We start from the raw sequence: 12914 nt of genomic DNA on the forward strand, positions 1-12914 counted from the left end.
TGTTTAGTAGATTGTACACTGCATGCAAATTGTTTTTTGTGATTAATTATTATTTAGTTTGTATGTGTTGGAGGAACTACAAAACGAATGGCGGATTTCGCCCAATATATGACATGCGAACTAAATTACAAATTACCTCCAGGAACAGCTCTTTACGATATTAGTGGGAGCTCGTACAGATTTTCTATGTACAAAGTAGGCCCCGTTCTGTGCGTTAGTGTGAGTACTTGTAATACATAAATGTTACGAAGAGTTATATACGAAATTACATAGGCTCTGTGTTATATATATTTCATGTTTTTTTTTAGCACGGAATGGGAACTCCATCCATCTCCATCATGCTCCACGAACTTATAAAACTTTTACACTATTCGGCTTGTCGAGATGTTACAATTTTGCGATTAGGAACTTGCGGCGGTATTGGTTAGTGTTTTAAATAATTATAACATTGAAATTATTATTATTATTTCTCTTTAAAATGTTCAAAATTTAATATAGGTGTGAAAGAAGGAAGTTTAATAATCACAAGCTCTGTTGTAGATGGATTGATGCGGCCTTATCAAGAGGCAGTAAGTTGTTTGTTTGTCTTTTACATTGATCATATTTATAATTTTTACTATTAATTTGAGTTTAATAGATAGTACTAGGAAGGAAAGTCAAGCGTGAAGCTATTTTAGATGTAAATCTTGCCAGAGAATTATTAAAAATAGCTAAAAGTCATCTATGTGAATACCCGAGTTGTTTAGGTACAACCATGTGTACAGATGATTTTTATGAAGGTAAGAGAAAATCTTGAATTTAAGAAGAAATATTATATTTGAAATATACTAAAATTTCTATTAATTAGGCCAAGCAAGATTAGATGGAGCTTTCTGCAATTACACCGAAAAAGAGAAATTGGAATACTTACAAAATATAAATAGAATGGGAGTAGTTAACATGGAAATGGAATCGCTAGTGTTCGCGGCTATGTGTACAAATGCTGGAATTTCAGGTAAAGTTTTTAGTTTAAAATTTGTTAATTCCACATAATAAATGTGTGATGATAATGATAAATGTATACAACAGCTGCCGTCATATGTGTGGCTCTATTGGACAGACTAAAAGGTGATCAAATTATTGCATCGAAAGAAGAACTGCAAGAATGGCAATCCAGACCACAACAATTAGCTGCTCTGTTTATTAAGAACAGAGTGGAGAACCTTCATAAAAATTAGCAAACAAAGCCGATATATATATATATAACAGCGTAACGATTCTTTGTAGATTTATTTAAATACTGTATGTATAAAAAATACGTGTCGTATAAATCTTGTATATTTCGATAATAGGCCTATATTTATAATACATTATCATCATGAAAACACACACAATTTCTTAAGTCAACAATAGATGGCGGAATTAAATAATAATTAAAAATATATGACATCAAAATAATGTTTTCTTATAAACAGTAATTAAATAAAATTACATTTAGTTTAATTGATTAAAAAAAATATAAAGGTTTTGATCCTTTAAATTTCAAAATATACGTTTAACACTAAAATACGATCGAGCATAAAAGTTACCTCCCACTTATTGGGAGGAGTTAAGCTGAGAATTGGCCGTCTGTCATTGGTTGAAAGTAATTGACGTAGAATGAAGATCAAAAATAATGTTTTCATTGTGACGTCACGTTCTGTTTAGAAGTTTAATTACTTTGTTAAGTGTAATTTTACGGTATTATCGGTTATGTAAGAGTAATCATAGATAAGTAATTAAACCGGAGAGTCCAGTTAATATAACAGTTTTATTTAAAAAAATATTAAATTGATAGGTATGTTTTGAGGCAATTTTTCAAATTTCTTCTTATTTTTTAATGATTATATATTTTTAAAAAATTAATAAGTTTTTTAATTAATGGATTATTTCGATAAAAATTCAAATTTATTTTTAAAATATAATGTTTTTTCTCCCTCAATCTATTAAGATATAGGCCTATATTATAAAATATATTGAAATTAAAAAAAAAAATTGATTATTACATTTAATAATTAAAATATAATCAAATTTTGAAATAGATTTTTTATTATTTTCTTGACATTTTGACAAGTTTTAATTCACGATTATTTTTTTTGTTTTGTTTTGTTTGTTAAATTTCATTTACAATTAGATTTTCTTCTTTTTTTTTAATGTATATACCTCGTTGTACCAGAAACAACAATGAGTTTCTCAGAAAAGAATCATACTGGAATATAAACTTTTAACCTCTTACAATAGCTGTAAGCATCTAAGTAGAGCTATTATTTTATTTCCGAGCAACCCCCCTTCAATGTGTACATTATCCTTTAGTATTGTTAGCCGCAACAAAAGGATGTGGAGAAGCTACAACTAGTTGTCTTGAGAAAAGAATCAAGCTACATTTCAACATAAATTTGTTGTTTGTCAAATCCATCAGACGGGGATGTTAAAATCTCCATCTTCTGTAGGTATACAAGACGGTAGAGGATTACTATGCCCCCTACGGATATTCTACCAATGATGACAGTCAAAGGATGAACAATAAGCTAGAGATATAGCCCCTGGCAAAGTCATATACAAAGTAAGCTGTAAAATATAGCAATGGGTTGGTAGAGAGCTGTCATTGGTCGGTTTGTGGTTCGTTATCTTCTGATTGGTCTTTCTTTTGGCCAATCTAGTTTTACTTTCTTGCCATTTGGAAGTTATTTGCTTTCGATCTATTTTAGAATTTTTTCGTTAAACTTAAGATTACATTTTTGCTGTTAATAAAAAATGTTTTGTTAGAAATTTTATTTCAGAATAATTTATATTATTCTAAGCAATTATAATTAAATTATTTCAATGTATCTAAAAGATAATTGTATGAAATAATAGCAATTTTTCTTCTTATCGTTCCCTTTTATCAGCATGCCTTGCAGGTTAAAGTATGGGCGAAATGGCGAAAGGTTTTTTTTCCCTACTTTATAACGTTTCACAGATGTAATATTCACATTTTAATTTGTAAATTTTTGTGTTGGCAGTTCGGAAAATGGATCGGTTATCCTCAGGAATCCTCACATTGCCGAAATGTCGGAAGACGTTTTATATCACCTGTCATTAGGTTCTGGAAGTCATGATCTGCAGGAAATGTTTGGTGACGTCAAGGTATAAAAATTATCCTCCAACATTCTTTTGTTTATAATATTAAAATGATTTATAGTCGGCCATTGAGACGGGAGGCTGGGGAATTTTTCGCGGGACCGGTAGTGGTATATACTAGGGATGGATTTAGGGATGTGAAGGGTGCGGCTGAACCCCTGCACATCCTTAAGTCCTCCTTTGCACACTCCCTAAATCCTCCTATGCACACCACCTAAATCCTCCTATACACACTTCCTAAATCCCTCTTTGCACACCTCCTAAACCTCTTATGCACACCTCCTAAATCCTCCTATGCACACCGCCTAAATCCTCCTATACACACTTCCTAAATNAAAAAGTTATGAACAGTTGAAAAAAGCATGTGTGACCCCAAAAAAAAGTTCAGACAGAGCCATTTCTGACAAATAATACCTCAGACAGTACATTAATATAGTGGGTGATCAGTTAATGAAATTTCGTACTGTGTTTATTTATATGTAATAACAACCAAAAGCAATCCCTTCAATTTTTCATGGATGGCACATCTTTGTTTCTCGGATGTGATTTTCTTTACTTCTTTATGTGCTTGAGTCTTTTTGATTATCTCTTTCTTAGCTAAGATTGTGCCTACTGTAGACCTGTTGAAGCCATCTTGCCTAGCAACGTCAGACATCTTCTGCCCACTCTCTACCTTGGCTATTATCTCTTTCTTAGTTTTTATAGTGAACACAGTTTTTGATACTCCATTCTTTTTAGGCCCCATGATATTATCAGTTTTTTAAAAGAAAAAGTTCAGAAAAGCACTTAGAAAAATTAAGAGAACAGAAATCAACTAGTGCAAAAAAAGTTACATATACAACTGCGAAAGTCTTGTTTCATAAACCATTCATCGATACCAGTGAAATGTAGTTTTACAAATCTTAAATGCGGTGTCCCTTTTTCTTGTGTTTGTTTTGTGGGGTGTTTGTTATCCGAACATAAAAACTTTCAGAAAAGTGTTCGTTGTCCAATTTGTTTGCATTCTGAACTGTTTGTTAACCAATCACCACTGTATTTAGTTATTTCACCTTTGGCTTGTATAATAGCATTCATACAATCATTCATCATATCAACAAGAGCCAGGCATTCATTTGGAGTAATTTTATTTGCTCCAAATTTGCTTGATTGTTTTGCTTTAAACCATCCACACTTCTGGAGGACTATTTCTCAATGCTTTTTTTAAATTTTACTCCACATATTATCTATAAGGGAAAGGTCAAGACTGCACAATGGCCATTTTAATGTGTTAATATTATGTTGGGCAAGCCAGCTTGGTGGTTTTAGCAGTATGCAACTTGCACCATCCTGCTGGAAAATAAAATGGCCGTGATATTGTAATTTTTCTAACTGTGATAATGGGTTTTCCTCGAGGATTTGCCAGTGTTTTGCTACATTTACTGATCTTTCGATGAAATGTAAATTTCCCATACTTTGGGCTGACATGCAACTCCACATCATAATGCTGAGAATTTTACAGTGCACTGTAGACAGTCATGATAGAATGTTCTCACTTTCTAATGACTTTTTTTCTATAGATTCCAATGCAGACTTCAAACTTTGCCTCATCACTAAAAACAACCTGCTTCCACTGTTGTTGTGTCTAGAATTGGTGCTCTTTGACTCACTTCAATTGGTTTTTTATTTGTGTTTTTGTGAGAATTGGTTTTGCCTTTGTGTTAGAAAACAAATTACATGTCACAATTGATAAGTAAAAATAATAATATCTTCTTACCTGTTAGAAGCTGTAGCCAAGTTTGTGCAGATAGATATGACAAATTTCTTTTGTAATTTCTTTTCCGGTAACATTCAATGGAGAGGAATGCAGAACACTTCCTTATAAAAAAGAATCATGAAGAAGGATGATTTTTTATTTGTTTTTATCTTCACAACTAGATGCATAGATAGACACAGGGTATTTCTAGCTCATCTTTATTCGGAATATTCTATAGGCCGATACATGTTTTGGGCATAAGCCCCTCATCTGTTGGCATGATTTCCAGGATTTCTTGTAGGTGGTGCTGACACACATACATTCCGTTTAAAATTACTTATTTACAGTTAAAATTGTTTTACTGTTAAACTATAATGGTATTTTAACAGTAAAACAATTTTAACTGTAAGTAAGTAATTTTAAACGGAATGTATGTGTGTCAACACAAAATATACTATGAATGAGCTATAATCACAAACAAAACTATCCATTACAATAGACCAGACACACATTCATTGACAAACAAAACAAAATTGCATACATTATATGCATAACTGTATGAAACACCCACAATATAGAAAATACAGTAATACCCCGAACTTACGCGATAGGTGGGACCGAGCGATAACCGCGTAAGTCGGGATATAATTTTGCAATTTGTGTAAAATCCAAGTCGGATGTATGTAAGCTAATAAATGTTCTCGTTAATCTTATCTCGTCTTTTGATTCGGTCACAGTTACAAGAAATCACCACATAGAGTCTCTCAAGTCTCCATAGATATAACAAACACAGAAATAAATAACACAAAATAAATTGTAGCTATGTGTCGATTCCGCACGACACGTCCGAACATGTAAGCTGAACAATAGTGTGGGGGAGTGAGTAATCAAGAGTTGCATGGCGCTCAAACAAAAGACGAATCGACGAGATTTGAAAATCGCATAACTCCGGGTTTGCGTAAGTCGAGGTATTATTGTACATACACTGAAAAATTAGTAAATACTCAGAACTTACCCACAAAATAAAGTGAATGGATGAGGTATTTTTTATCAGTAGTACTTTCTTGCACAGGCATTATACCATATAAGATGTGTTTCAAATTTATATGGACACGAAAAAATTAAAGTGAAACCCAAATTTGCTGCATTAAGTGACAAATGTTTTATTAAAAATAACATGGATTTACTTGTTTCCATACTGCAAAACAAGAATTTTAATCAAACATTAACATTTTGTCAGTGAAAATAATAATTTTGAAAATTTTGTACAAAAAAACTGTTACATATTTATCTAGATAGGCACTCATTCAATGACTTAAATAGAATATTGTTTAGTTTCAAGCATTGAAATATGCAAATCAGCTTACATATCTAATTGTAATACAAATTCTTTGTTCAATGTTCTAAAATTGGTAGAACAAGGAATTTATATGATTATGAAAAAGAGCAGATTGATGCCTATAAATCACAAGGCAAGTCAATAAGAGAAATTGCAGCATATATAAATCATCCAAAATCAACTGTTGGTGATTATTTATCAAAAAGACGTGGTAGGATGTACCAAAATTCAAGACAGGTCCAAAACCCAAGTTTATACCTTGAGATTGAAGACAAATCATCAAGGTTTGCTCCACAAAACAAACATCAGTAAGAAAAATAAAACAAGAATTAGACTTACCTTGTAGCAACACAACAGTGTGGAGAGTTTTAAATAAATCTCCAACGTTAAAATTCAGAAAAAAGCTATAATGCCACCACTTTCATTAAAGCACAAAAGTGACAAACTTGATTGGGCACAAAAACACATGACTTAGTCCAAAGAATGGATTGAAGTTTTGTTCAGTGATGAAAAACAATTCATCTTAGATAGTCCAGACGGTTGAAAGTATTGGCACAATTTAAGAACCAAAAAACAAATATTTTCAAAACGCCAAATGGTGGGGGAACAATAATAGTGTGGGGTGCATTTGGATTCAATGGAACCACAGATTTAGCATTTATAACTCAAAGAATGAATTCAGAGAAGTATCAAGGCATGCTTGAAGATCATTTATTGGAAGCTGGACCAAATATTTGGGGACCAAATTGGATCTTTCAACAAGACAATGCCCCTATGCATGCCTTTAAATCAACAAAAATGTGGTTTAAATGTAAAAATATTAATCTGATGACATGGCCTGCTAGAAGCCCTGACCTGAATCCGATGGAAAATCTTTGGAGGATGATGGTTCGTACAGTTTATGCCAATGGAAAGCAGTTTTCCCACAATTCATGATTTGAACACAGCAATTTCAGATACTTGGAATAAACTTAAGATTGAATTCCTTCAGAATCTAACTGAAACAATGCCTAATCGAGTATTTAATGTAATTAAGTTAAATGATGGTTACATTGGCCATTAAATTGTAAGAAAACTTTGCAATTTGAAACCTGCCCAGATAAATATGTAACAGTTTTTTTGTACAAAATTTTCAAAAATATTATTTTCAGTGACAAAATGTTAATGTTTGATTAAAATTCTTATTTTGCAGTGTGGAAACAAGTAAATCCATGTTATTTTTAATAAAACATTTGTCACTTAATGCAGCAAATTTAAGTTTCACTTCAATTTTTTCGTGTCTGTATAAATTTGAAACACACCTTACATAACTACAAAAGGCTGCCATTCTAAAGACATCGGTCAGGAAATTCTTAAACATAGATACGTACACAACAGAACATAAACAAAACATTTATTTTCTGTAGTTATTCCTTGACTTTTGTCTGCGTAACATTAGGCATTAGAATATATGCAGTGTAGGATACATTTTAAATAAATAATAATAATAAAATATGATTCCTTTAGCAAAATAATCTGATACAAAAATTAAGGAAATTTTATTAAATTTATTTATTTTTCATCAAAATTTATTTTGATGAAAAATAAGAGTAAAACATTAAAGTTAAATGTTTTTGTTAATAATTTTGAGTTTTACATGATTTATCTTAATGTGTTCATGATGAACAGGAGGTTTATAAAGGGATAAATCCATTATATCCTTATACTTTTCTGATGTAATTGGCCTAATTTTGTCATACAAAGAAGGTAATTTTATATTTCTGAAATTCCATGAAATTGTTGAAACATGATTTTATTGCATCATCACTTCACTTTTAAACAGGTAAAAATTCATTTCTCATTACTAACAAGCAATAGTAGAATAAAATTAATGGATTATGTGCTTTGTTAATCATTTCTAACATACAATAGTTAATGATGCCACATTGTTCCAAAATATTCTCTTTTCCTAAGTCAGACTCCATGCATTTCAAAGTAGAATCCTCACTTTTTTTAACATTATTTTGAGTTCAAACAATTGTGTCTCTTGTTTAGATTGAAAGCAATGACATATGATGGAAAACAATGAAACTAACACAATCTCAGAATTCATGGCCAAAGTCACAGAATCTATGAGAGAGATGGAATGGAAAATGTAAAAATATTTTGGGTCCTAAAACCTACTTTAATGAAGTTATCACACTGAAAATGGTGCTGTTTGTATGTTTTGTGGCAGAAAGTGGTCATCAGATTGTCATGATGAACTGTGGTGAGTTGTGTATAGTGCATTGATTCATGTAGAATGTTCAGAAGCAGAAACAGATAATATTTGTGATTTTTGCAAATAAATTTAATTTCTGCTTGCAGAAATATGTTTACATAAATCAAATCATGCTATAATTTGTCCTATTTTCTTTTCTTTTTTCATCAAATGTCATTTATATTTGGGGGGTCCAAATTTGGAGCACAGTTTCCAAACTATCATTTTTGACATGGTTTGCTAAATTCAAAAATGCTCTTTATAGAAATTTTATAATTGCTTCTAACAAAGAGAGTTCTTGAAAAACTAATCAAAGAATGTTGGCATTAAACAAAAAAAATGTTAGCTTGAATGTTGTTAATATTGTAGTTGTGAAATGAATTGGGGGTCCGACTTTGGTGCTCTTCCTCTGTAGTTAAAATACTAGTTATCACTGTTCTACAGTAAATATCATTATTATGTTAGGTTAAGGATATGTATGTTTGGGTAGTATATAAGAAAGGCTATCTAAAAAAAAAGTTGAAAGAATAAGTTAATTAAAAATTAATTTACTTTTTATCTGAATACATATCAATGTTTCTCCTTCATTACATACTGATGAGATTTGACTGTAGTTGGAGCATTAACTATTTAAAATATAATTTGTGCAAATATATTCCTTGGCTTTCGGTTGCCTGTTTAAATTGTGAGTTACTCTTACAATCTGTGTGTATGTATATCATGCTGCATAACAGTCAACAAACTTACAACAATATTATATATGTGTAAGTTATACAGTATGCACAAGTTTATAAAAATAAATTGTTTAACTAAAGAAGCTGCAGTTTGGCTATCCTGATTATATACAGTATGATGATACCATGTATTTGTATTTCATTTGTAAGGAAGTATTTGACAAATGTAAATATTTTATACATAATGACAAAAAAACATTACGCAATCTTGATGACTGCAGTAGATAATGTTAATACTTTTATTTTTTTATTATAAAAACAATTGACAATCAAAATTTATAAATAAACTCAGAGACTTGTTTGCAAATGTAATTATATTGTACTGTACATTACAATTTAAGTTTAATCAGGAAATCTTTTTAATAATAACTGGATATTATATTTAGATACAGATAAATTAATATATAAAGTAAGTACCAAGTATGTTCCTAATATAAAAAACTAAAATAATATTTTTAAATTATGTAATACATCTTGTTGTTAGGTGTATTAAATACTCGGTTCAGATGTCACGCCAACAGTTAACTTAATCAAAAACTTCATTAAGAAACTTCAGACTAAAATATTTCTTCTAATTTTATTTAATGCCTCATAGTCTGAAGTTTCTTAATGAAGTTTTTGATTATGCAATACAGTTCACAAATCCAGAGAAATAATAACAAAGCCTGGAGTCAAACCTTCAAAAAGCCATAGATGCTGGGTCAAGCTTGGAGCGGTGATAACCATCAGTACATTCAGATTTTATTTCATTACATTAACTGCAATAAACAAAATAATTATAATTAATTGATTCAAGATTTATTATAAATCATGTACTGTACAGTACACACGTATTCATATATTTAGTTATTATTGTGCTAATAAATTCAGATCAATCAGTAAAATTCTAATGCATGTTTCTGTTTATTCCATAGAATTTAGATATAAAGTTTGAAATTATTTGTGAAAAGTAGAATTTGGAAGATACAATATTATTTCATAATTTATATTTATATATATTAAAATTTTGTATAAAGATATGGAAAAAAAATTGCATTATGATATGAAAATGCAATAAAGGATGACTTATTAAATGGAGAAATTGGTATTACACAAAATAGAACAGTTTTTAAAAATCATTCTCAGAAAGAATCACTTTCTCAAAACTTATGAAAATGGAGTTAGAACAAAGTGGTTTTAATGTCAATGATTTATGAAATTAAATACAATAGCTATAATGTGGTATTTTACATGGTCTAAATAAAAAGATAAAAATTCATTAATTTCAGATTCTATTTGAACTGGGATATTCTGCTACTTTAATTGGTTGTTGGATTTATTTTAAGAATTAATTTTTTCTCTAAATTTTCATAAATGTGTATTTATAGATTAAAATCCTTCTCAGTTTTATTTCTTAATAATTATTGTAATTATTATCATCATGATTTGAAATTTTCTGTATTGAAATATAATGATTTTAAGTTACTTGTATTGCATAATAATAATAATAGTAATTATTATTTAAATTTCTTAATTATAACGTTTATTTGAAATCTTGATTATGTAATGCAAATAACTTAGAATCATTCTCTCTCAATATAGAAAATTTCAAATTGTAATTAAAATATTTTGAGAAATATTTGTTGAAGAAATGTCTTTAGTTACATAATTGTAAAATGATTAAATTGGAAGTTTTGACAAATAAATATGTCTTGATATATTAACTGTAAATAAAGTTTATGTATATTATATATTGTTAAAAACAAAAATCCCGTTACTTTAAAATTCAATATAAAGTTGGATTTATTCTATGAAGTAAACTATTATATTAAGATAAAGCTTGTTTAGCTTATAATCACTTAACTGATTAACAGATATATTGTCTGATCCACATCAAGTATTATTTAAATCTTGTCATGGTAAAGAAGGTGACTGTAATAAGCCAATTATTCCATACAATGATCAAGTCACATGCCTATATCATGCTCATCTAACATCCCTTCCAATTGGAAAGAGTCATAATATGGTAAATTGAAAAATTTGATTTATTTAAAACAAATGAAATTAACTATATATTTGAAAATTTTAAGTCATAAAATATTTAATTTTATTCTATTAGAACAATCCTCCAGAAAATCCAGAAATTTCTCCCATGGAAACAGATGTACTTTCACTAGAACCAGAACACTTTCAATCAATGGATGACATTGCATCACTTGGTCTAGATGTAGTACAGCCCGGTTCGTTGTTTGGACTGAATCAGGTAAAAAATTGATGGTAATACTTTAACGACCACGAATATTTGATATTAACCTAAACTGTCGTACGCGTATTTTCAGTTTGGGGATCCGGGAGAATCGACAGACTCCGCTCTATCCGGAGACAACGCGGGAGATCTCATCCAGCCTCTCTCGCTAAATTCCTCAGACATTCTCTGCACAGAAAGGAAGCAGTTGGATCAGGAAGTGGACAAATAACTAATCAATAAAAGAAAAAAAAAAAAAACTTTGTTATAAAGCCAAACAGATTGCTGGTTTCGTTAATTTGAGTTATAATTTTAGTATACTAAATAACATTTATTTTTAAAAAATGTTCAAAACACATGTGCAAAATGTAGTTTGTATTAAAAGAAAGTTTTTTGTTTTTTTAGTTACACATTCTTATGTTTGAATATTTTAATAAATAAAAATAAATGAACCGAATTTTAGATTTGTCTTTAATTATCAAATTATTTTAAATTTAAAAAATATATATATATATAAATTTCGCTTGAAATTTTTATACAATTTATTCTAATTTACTTGATTGTAATTGTATATTTAATTACAATTATAATTGTATATAAAATGGCGTGAAATATCAATTAATTTGTAGTCAGGAATAAATTAAATTTTAAATTATAAATAAGAATTAATTACGTTTATATGGAGGAGAGTAAATAATTTTTCAAGTATTTAAATAATTAATTTTAATGAATTTTAATTGAAATCGACTTAGAGTAATTAAATCATTTTAAAATGTAAATTATAAATTAATATAAATGTATTTTATGTTTGGAATTATATATTTAAAGGGGGTGGAAGTTTAAAATGTAAGAGGGAAGAATTGGGAGGAAATTTAAGATGTAAGAAGGAGGAAAAGGGAAGAATTTTAAGATGTAAGAGGGAGGAAAAGGGAAGAATTTTAAGATGTAAGAGGGAGGAAAAAAAGGAAGAAGGAGAAGTTTTAAGATGGAGGAAAAAAAGAAAATGTAAGAGGGAGGATAAGGGAGGAAGAAGGAGAAGTTTAAGATGTAACAGAGAGGAAAGGGGAAGAATTTTAAGTGGGAGGAAAAAAGGAAGAAGTTTAAGATGTAAGAGGGAGGAAAAGGGAGGAAGAAGGAGAGGTTTAAGATGTAAGAGGGAGGAAAAAGGAGGAAGAAGGAGAAGTTTAAGATGTAAGAGGGAGGAAAAGGGAGGACGAAGGAGTAAGATGTAACAGGGAGGAAAAGAGAGGAAGAAGGAGTAAGATGTAACAGGGAGGAAAAGAGAGGAAGAAGGAGTAAGATGTAACAGGGAGGAAAAGAGAAGAAGGAGTAAGATGTAACAAGGAGGAAAGGGAAGAAATTTAAGAAGGAGATGTAAGAGGGGGGAAAAAGAAAAAGAAAACGTAAGAGGGGGAAAAAGGGAGGAATTTTAAGATGTAAGAAAGAGGAAAAGGGGGATAAAGGAGAAGTTTAAGATGCAAGAGGGAAGAAAAGAGAGGAAGAAGGAG

General features: G+C 29.9%; 3 protein-coding genes across 6 annotated transcripts in view; all 3 read left to right on the forward strand.

The window, feature by feature from the left end:
• Positions 1 to 11683, forward strand: part of LOC111640747 (KAT8 regulatory NSL complex subunit 2-like) — a 53402-nt gene extending 41719 nt beyond the window's left edge. Inside the window, exons 7-9 of the mRNA XM_023386793.1 lie at positions 11036 to 11187; positions 11281 to 11424; positions 11501 to 11683. Of these exons, the coding sequence (XP_023242561.1) occupies positions 11036 to 11187; positions 11281 to 11424; positions 11501 to 11638 (434 nt within the window). The 3' untranslated portion in view covers positions 11639 to 11683. The remainder of the gene's footprint in view (positions 1 to 11035; positions 11188 to 11280; positions 11425 to 11500) is intronic.
• The window catches only part of LOC111640748 (uridine phosphorylase 2-like), a 24324-nt gene that overhangs the window by 6458 nt on the left and 4952 nt on the right, over positions 1 to 12914 (forward strand). For 2 of the 4 annotated variants that reach the window (XM_023386794.1, XM_023386797.1), the window contains exon 2: positions 3021 to 3144. In XM_023386794.1, coding sequence (XP_023242562.1) covers positions 3021 to 3144 — 124 coding nt within the window. Of the gene's footprint in view, positions 1 to 2906; positions 2946 to 3020; positions 3145 to 12914 lie in introns of those variants that run through there. The other 2 variants (XM_023386795.1, XM_023386796.1) reach the window with 2 other exon arrangements.
• Positions 15 to 1414, forward strand: LOC111640751 (uridine phosphorylase 1-like). Its single transcript, XM_023386802.1, has 6 exons — positions 15 to 219; positions 309 to 423; positions 499 to 569; positions 638 to 779; positions 848 to 994; positions 1069 to 1414. The coding sequence occupies exons 1-6, from the start codon at positions 88 to 90 to the stop codon at positions 1215 to 1217; spliced, it is 756 nt and encodes a 251-aa protein (XP_023242570.1). The 5' UTR covers positions 15 to 87; the 3' UTR covers positions 1218 to 1414.

Source organism: Centruroides sculpturatus, unplaced genomic scaffold, assembly GCF_000671375.1.
Source record: "Centruroides sculpturatus isolate CEXI.00-Female unplaced genomic scaffold, Cexi_2.0 scaffold1494, whole genome shotgun sequence".
Classification (NCBI taxonomy): Eukaryota; Metazoa; Arthropoda; class Arachnida; order Scorpiones; family Buthidae; genus Centruroides; species Centruroides sculpturatus.

What these genes read in the sequence shown, in the direction of transcription:
- LOC111640751 (XM_023386802.1), top strand. Translation starts at nt 88, where the DNA reads ATGGCGGATTTCGCCCAATATATGACATGCGAACTAAATTACAAATTA. An exon ending in GCCCCGTTCTGTGCGTTAGT is followed by an intron (nt 220 to 308) that starts GTGAGTACTTGT and finishes GTTTTTTTTTAG; the next exon opens with CACGGAATGGGAACTCCATC. An exon ending in TACAGATGATTTTTATGAAG is followed by an intron (nt 780 to 847) that starts GTAAGAGAAAAT and finishes TCTATTAATTAG; the next exon opens with GCCAAGCAAGATTAGATGGA.